Genomic DNA, 7,528 nt, shown 5'->3' on the forward strand with positions numbered 1-7,528 from the left:
CAGCCGCCCCCCACAAATGCGTGGTGGGAATCCCAAATCCAGGAGACACCCTACCTCTGACACCCCAAAATTTAAGGAGACACTCTCAAAATTCAAGGGGATTTCCCAGATCAGGGTGATACCCCCAAATTTAAGGCAACACACTGAAATTCAAGAGGATTTTCCCCAGATCAACGTGGCATCCCCAAATTTTAGGAGTACCCCAAACTCAAGAGGACCTCCCCAGATCAGGGTATCCTGGCAGTCTCCAAATGTCCCCCACCATCTGTCAGCTCAGCGCCCAGCATGCCCCATCAAGGTCTTCTTGCTGCATCCGCTTGTGGGGTGCCTGCCAGGTGGGGTCCCCCACTTCCCGCAGAGGGGGAGGGGTGGGGATGGGGGAAGAGCTTGCGGCTGGGGGAAGGGGGTTGCTGTGGTTACCACCCCTCTGGCACCACTCCGACAGGGTACCCCTGGGAGATGGGGGGCAGGTAGCCAGGGGGATCTGGGGCCCGGAGTGGGGCACTGTCCAAGCCCAGGGTGGGCAGGAGGTCCCAGGGCAGGGCACATTGGCTAGGCCCCAGGGGGCTGTGGGTAATTGGGGCCCAGCTGGGGGGCAGCCCTGGATCTTCTGGGCCGGTGATGGGGTCAAAGAGATCGCTGGGGTCAGGGGTCAGGGAGGCTACGCTCAGGCCCCAGCCAGGCCCTGGTTCTGGGGCCACAAAGGCCTCGGCCACTCCCAGGAAGGAGCTGGCAGCTGGGGCGGGAGGCTCTGGGTCCGGACACCGGGGTTCTGCGAGGGGCGCGGGGTCCCTTGGGGCCTCCTGGGCCAGGATGGAGGAGGCCAGGCGGTGTGTCGAGGCTTCAATGTCAGCGAATCGCCTGGGGAGAGAAGAGAAGGGCTGTGAGCTTCCCCCAGCAGTGCCCTGAGGAGCTGTGAGCTTCCCCATAGCAGTACCCCTAGGGGCTGCAAGCTTCCCTGTAGCAGTACACCGAGGGGCTGTGAGTTTCCCCCAGCAGTGCCCCGAGAGCTGCGAGCTTCCCCATAGCAGTAACCCAATGGGCTGCGAACTTCCCCCAGCAGTGCCTGGAGGGGCTGCAAGCTTCCCCCAGCTTTGCCCAAGGGGCTGCGAGCTTCGCCCAGCTGTGCCTAAGGGGCTGCGAGCTTTCCCCAGCAGTGCCCTGAGGGGCTGCAAGCTTCTCCCCGACAGTGCCCTGAGGGGCTGTGAGCTCTCCCCAGCAGTGCCCTGAGGGGCTGTGAGCTTCCCCCAGCAGTGCCTAGGGGGCTGCGAGCTCCCGAGGGCTCCCACCTGCTGATCTGGTTGTGCAGGAACCGGCGGTGGTTCACCCGCCGCTTGCCGGGGCGGCTCTTGTGGGGTCTCTGCAGCGTCCGCATCATGTGGGACGAGGCCACGGTGACGAAGGTGAAGAGATCCCGGCCCCGCCCGTGGAGCACCACCTGCTGGGGGGGCAGGAAGCTCAGGGACAGGCTCCCGCCCTGCTGCATCCCAGCTCCTGGGGGATGGGGCTGCCAGGCAGAGCCCCCAGGCTGGGCGAGGCCAGCCCCAAACAGAGCCCTGCAGGAATAAATGACAACGGTTCTCAGCCCAGCAAGCGCGAGACTCCAGAGAACCCCGGGGGAGGGGCTGCGGGTCGGGACTGAGGGGCACCGGCAGAGCTGGGGGGAGCCCAGGGCCGGGCTAGCAGGGGCTGCGGGTCGGGACTGAGGGGCACCAGCGGAGCTGGGGGGAGCCCAGGGCCGGGCTAGCAGGGGGCTGCGGGTCGGGACTGAGGAGCACCGGCGGAGCTGGGGGGAGCCCAGGGCGGGGCTAGCAGGGACTGCGGGTCGGGACTGAGGGGCACCGGCGGAGCTGGGGGGAGTCCAGGGCGGGGCTAGCAGGGGGCTGCGGGTTGGGAGTGAGGGGCACCGGCGGAGCTGGGGGGAGCCCAGGGCGGGGCTAGCAGGGACTGCGGGTCGGGACTGAGGGGCACCGGCGGAGCTGGGGGGAGTCCAGGGCGGGGCTAGCAGGGGGCTGCGGGTTGGGAGTGAGGGGCACCGGCAGGGCTGGGGGGAGCCCCGGGCTGGGATGGGGGGGTCTCTGTCTCCCGATAGGGGTCAGCCCTGACCGCAAGGAGACGGCGCCTCCGGCTGGGGCCCCCAGGACACTTACTTGGTTCTGGGTCCAGGTGTGTGAAGAATCAGCCGCAATCACACACAGGGGGGAGGAGGCCTATCAGTTCTCCCTGGGGGCTGCCCCCTTCTCGCCTCCTGCCCCCCCCCAGCCCTGATGCTACCAGCCAGCCCCGGCGCCGGCTCCAGTCTCCAGTGGGGGCCGAGCACCACTGAGAGAATCAAGAGGATGATCAAAGAGTCACTGGCAGAACCCCCCCGCTCGCCCCACCCCTCTGAGCCCCTCCCTCCTGCCCCCCCTTCTGCCCCCCCAAGTCCTGCTGGCACAAATGGGGCATGGGGCCTTAGCCCCCAGGGGGCACTGTCTGCGAGCTGCCCCAGGGCGGGGGGATGGCTGGCTTGGGGGAGCTGGGAGTACGGCACAGGGCCTTCCCCCTCTGGCCAAAATCCCTCACTGTGACAGTTAGGGGGCTGGGGGAACCCCCTTTGACTCTAATAACAGGGGTGGCTTGATGGGCCCCCTCCCCTTGTCTGTCTCTTCCCCTCCCTGGACCCCCATCAACTTCTCCCCTCCTCCCCCACCCTCCCCATCATCTCCTGCCCCCCCTTTTGCTCCCCCCCGGCATCGTCCCCACACCAGGTGCCCAATTAGGGCATTCTTTCCCCTGGGATGCGGCCCTGGCACTTAGCAGCAATTAGGGGCATCCGGGGGCCATGGGGAGCCACGTGCCGGCGGCTCCGTGGAGACGGGCTCAATGGGTCACTCAGGGGCAGGAATCCGGCTGCACAAAGGGGCCCCCCCAGCTCCCCCCCCTGCAGCCGGCACCCAGCCACGCGGAGCAGTTAGAGCAATTGCAGGGAATTGGAGACTTAAGTGCGAGGTCAAAGTGTGTCCAAAGCAGCCCACCCCCCCCGTCCATCAGCGCCTGGGCCCATCTACCCCGGCGTCCTGCCCCTTCCCTGCCCCCCGCCCCCAGTATCAGACCCATAAGCCTCTCTTGCCTCCAGCAGAGGGCAGCAGACACCCCCACCCTCCCCCCCCACACACACATCTGCTTCCCGGCAGTTGGCTAAGCCAACCCCGCCCTGGCAAACACTGCCCCGCTTCCTGGCTGGGGGAGATCAAAGCTCACCCGCCCCCCTCCCTGGGCTCCCCTGCCCTTCACAAGCAGGCAGCAAAATAAACTCAGGTTGGGAACAATGTCGCCTCTCATGTTAGCAGGGCCCTGCGGGGTGTGTGCGCGGGCGGGGGATCGGGGGGTGGGGGGGCAGCGACCAGGGCCCAGCGAAAATCCTCCAAGCACGGAGGCCAGGATGCCTGAGTTCTCTGCCGGCTCTGAGAGGGGAGTGGGGTCTAGTGGTTAGAGCGGGGAGGGGCGGGGGCTGGGAGCCAGGACTCCTGGGTTCTCTCCTGGCTCTGGGCAGGGAGTGGGATCTAGTGGTTAGAGCGGGGCGGCTGTGAGGAGGCACGAGGGTGTCAGGCTGGCTGGCCCCATGCTGGTCTTTGGTGGTTTATTTTTCCACCAGGCCAGAGCCAAGCCGCCGCTGGCAGGGGGAGCGCTGGGGCTGGCCCCGGGAGGGAACCCCGCTGTCCCCCTGGCCCAGGCCACAGCCAAGATGGACGTGAGCCGTGCCCCAGGAATTGTGCGGCCCCGTGGCCGTCACGCCTTGGCAGCAGGGCGAACAGCGAGTGGGTGAGGGGAGAAGGAGAAGGGGAGGGAGCCGCAGCCCCAACGCTGGGTCAGGGGGAACGAACTAGGGGCGAAAGGAAGAGCCGAGTGATGGGTGGCCAGGTGCAGGGAGCAAAAAAGAGCTGAATTCAAGAGCAACCCAGAGAAGGGGGGGGGAGAAAGGGGGCGGCAGCAGGGCACTGGAGGGGGGGTGCCGTGGGGCAGGGCGGGCAGCCAGCTGGAGCAGGCAACTCTGTGACCAGGTGAGGCCCATACAGCCCCATGGCAGGGAGGAGCCAGAAGCAGCAACCCCAGCCAGCATGGATGAGCCGTGCCAGGGTCTCCAAGCCAACCGGCTCCACCTGCTGGACCCCCACTCCCCTCCCAGAGCTGGGGAGAGAACCCAGGAGTCCTGGCTCCCAGCCCCCCTGCTCTAATTGCTAGACCCCACTCCCCTCCCAGAGCTGGGGAGAGAACCCAGGAGTCCTGGCTCCCCGCCATCCGCCCGCTCTATTGCTCCATTCCCCACCCCACCCCCACCTTGCTTTAAATCTGCCTGCTGGGGGCTGGGGGCAGGTCAGGGGTTAGACAAACCCGGGAGGAACAGGCCTGTTTGCCTTTGGGGCGAGAGGGGATGTCCAAGCTGCCTGCTAAAGCCAATATTACAGCCTGGGGCAAACCGCCGCAGGGGATGTTCATGCCCTGTCCCTGGGCACTCCCTGACTCGTCCGGCTGGGTAGCTCCCCACAGAGTGGGGGGCTCTGGGTCGACACCAGTGATGCCCGGGAGGACACCCGCTCCCGCCACAAGGAGGGTAATATGGGCGTGCACCCCGGGCACCGGAACAGGGGGCCATGGACCCCCCACCCACGTTTTACCTGCCGCAAGGGCAAGCGACAGGGGGAAGGGGCAGAGAGGAGCGAGTGGGAGGGTCCTCGGGGGCTGGGGGGGGGGGCGGCACGGTGTGGGGGCCTCCCACATTTATCGCACATCCACCACTCCTGACGTGCACAGCCAGGTTCGCCATGCGCCGCTGTGACCGAGCTCAACTTCATTTAGCAGTGTAGACGTTCTGTTAAACCGGAGCGGCTGCTTCATGCAGATGACTCTGCTCCTGGGGAAAGCCCATCGGGTTCGCTGAAGGGAGGGATTTACTCCCATACCCACAGGCGGCCCTCAGAGCTGGGCGCCCGGCCAGCAGCCACTGCTCACCGCACAAACGAAGCACTGAGGGGAGGCGGATGGGCGGGGCGGGGGAGCAGCAGGGGCTGGGGCATTTTCCCTGAGACTGGCCCTGGGCACTGGGGGAGGAGGGGGGGCCTCTGGCTTGTTCCTCTCCCTGCACTTTGGGTCATCTCTGCAGGTGAGTCGCTGACATTTCGGCAGGAAGTTTTTCCAAGGCAAACGCCCTGGATCCAGGCCCGGCCAGGTCCCAGTGCCCAGACGGCTGCCCCAGGGCGGCACTAAGGGGTACCATGCTCCAGGGAGCGGGGCGGGGGGCTCAGCAGGGGGCGCTTGGCTGCAGGGAGTGGGTCGGGGGCTCAGCAGGGGGCGCTGGGCTGCGGGGGGTCCAGGAGGGGGTGCTCTCCCCAGGCAGTCAGGGCCGGCCCCGATGCCCCACGGTGGCAATTTTCCAAGCCAACCGGAGATTTCCTGGCGCCATCGTTCCTTGGGTGCAAAGGGACCCAGCAATGGCCGTCTCTCAGCTGGCCCCTCGTTTTCCTTCCTTCGCGCGGCACTTCCTCTGAGTCTCTGGCACTGTTTATTTCTCGCGCCCGCGGCTGGCGATGGGCCCGCTGAACCCAGCAGGGGTACACCCACCCCAGCAGGGCCGCCTGACACTGGCTTGCTTTCTTGCCTTTCTCCTTGGGTTCTTTTTTCCTAGTTGGTTTATTCCCTCTTCCTCCCTCCCTCATGTTTCTTTCTTTCCCAACCCCACTGTCAAGCTGCCCGTCCCGCCCGCCCCGTGGCTGTAAGAACCAGGTCGCTCTCTGCAGCTCAGACAGAAGCCAGGAGCATGCGCCCCCCGCCGGGGGCCGGCCCGCCTCAGCCCCACATACCGACCTAGCAGGGTGCGTGGAATGCGGACAGAGCAGACGGCGCAGGCCAGACACACACACCCGCCTGCCAGCCGCACACGCACTCCGCCAGCCAGGGCGCCGCCAGACGCCGACCCCGCTGGACCCCGGGCAGCAGGGGGCACAAAGCCAGCGACAGGGCGATCGGGCCCCCCGGCCCTTCCTGCACGGCTTGGAGCGTCGGACGAGAGCGCACCGGACAAAGCCATGGACTGAGAAAGAGACGAGATAGATTGATTGATTGGTGGATGGGGATAGATAGATAGAGATAGGGTGTGGGGGGGGTCAGACAGGGGGCTCTGGGGACAGACAGATGGACAGGAGCCTCTGGGGACAGACGGACAGACAAGGGGGGCTCTGGGAACAGACAGACAGGAGGGGTTCTGGGGACAGACGGGGCTCTGGGGGACGGACGGCTAGCCAGACAGCCTCTGCCGGCCTCCTCTCCTCCTGTCGGTGGAAGCCCCTGGATCCAGCCCCGCATCCGGTCCCCCCAGCCATGGACCCCCCCCTCCAACCTATCGTCCCCCTCCAACGGCTCGCTGGCAGGCGGGCTGCCGGGGGCGGCGGGGCTGAGCCTGCTGGGGGCGGCCGGGGTGGCGGGGAACCTGTACACTCTGGCGGTGGCGCGGGCCGGGGCCGTCCCCTCCCCGCTCCACATCCACATCGTCAACCTGGCGCTGGCCGACCTGCTCTACCTGGCCGGGGTGCCCTTCGTGGTCCACAACGGGCTGGCGAGGGACTGGCGCTTCGGCGAGGCCGGCTGCCGGGCCCTGCTCAGCCTGGACCTGCTCACCATGCACGCCAGCATCTTCCTGCTCACCCTGCTGAGCACCGAGCGGTGCCGGGCCGTGCGGCGCCCCTTCCGGGCCGCCCGCCGCCCCCCCCGCCCGCCGCCGGGCCCTGGCCGGGGCCGCCTGGGCCGCCGCCTTCGCCCTGGCGCTGCCCATGATGCTGATGGTGCGGCAGGAGGAGCGGGGGGCAGGCGGCGGCCGGGTGCGGCGGCTCTGTGTGCCCACCTGGCACGAGGCCCAGTACAAAACCTACCTGACCGTGCTCTTCGGCACCAGCATGGTGGGGCCCGGGCTGGCGCTCGGGTACCTCTACGGGCGGCTGGCGTGGGCCTACTGGCTCTCGCAGACCCAGGGGGTGCTGGGCCCCCGGCGGGGGCCGAAGCAGCGGGTCTTCCTCCTCATTTTCCTCATCGTCGTGGTCTTCTGGGCCTGCTTCCTGCCCTTCTGGCTCTGGCAGCTGGTGCCCCTCTACAGCCCGGGCACAGCCGCCCGCCTGCCCGTGGCCACCGAGATCTACATCAACCACCTGGTCACCTGCCTGACCTACAGCAACAGCTGCGTCAACCCTTTCCTCTACACGCTGCTGACCCGCAGCTACCGCGACTACCGGCGGGCGTGCCGGGCCGGGCGCAGGGTGGCAATGCAGGCACAGGCCGTGGGGCGCTGAGCAGCCAGCAGACCTCCACCGGGCGCAGGTAGGGGGCAGTGGGGGAGAGGGGCACTGCTGGGGGAAGATCGCAGCACTGGGGAGAGGTGCCACAGGGAACTGCTGGGGGAAGATCACAGCATTGGAGAGAGGTGCCATGAGGCACTGCTGGGGGAAGCTTGCAGTACTGGGGAGAGGTACCACAGGGCACTGCTCGGCACAGCTCGCAG

General features: G+C 67.4%; 1 protein-coding gene across 1 annotated transcript; it reads left to right on the forward strand.

The window, feature by feature from the left end:
* Positions 1-3,604: 3,604 nt before the first annotated feature.
* On the forward strand, positions 3,605-7,319 carry LOC144279321 (urotensin-2 receptor-like). The gene is given in 3 exon segments (XM_077840792.1): positions 3,605-3,804; positions 6,322-6,739; positions 6,741-7,319. Coding segments are annotated over 3 exon segments (1,197 nt in total).
* The last annotated feature ends 209 nt before the right edge of the window (positions 7,320-7,528 follow it).

Source organism: Eretmochelys imbricata, chromosome 23, assembly GCF_965152235.1.
Source record: "Eretmochelys imbricata isolate rEreImb1 chromosome 23, rEreImb1.hap1, whole genome shotgun sequence".
In the NCBI taxonomy this organism is placed as follows: domain Eukaryota; kingdom Metazoa; phylum Chordata; order Testudines; family Cheloniidae; genus Eretmochelys; species Eretmochelys imbricata.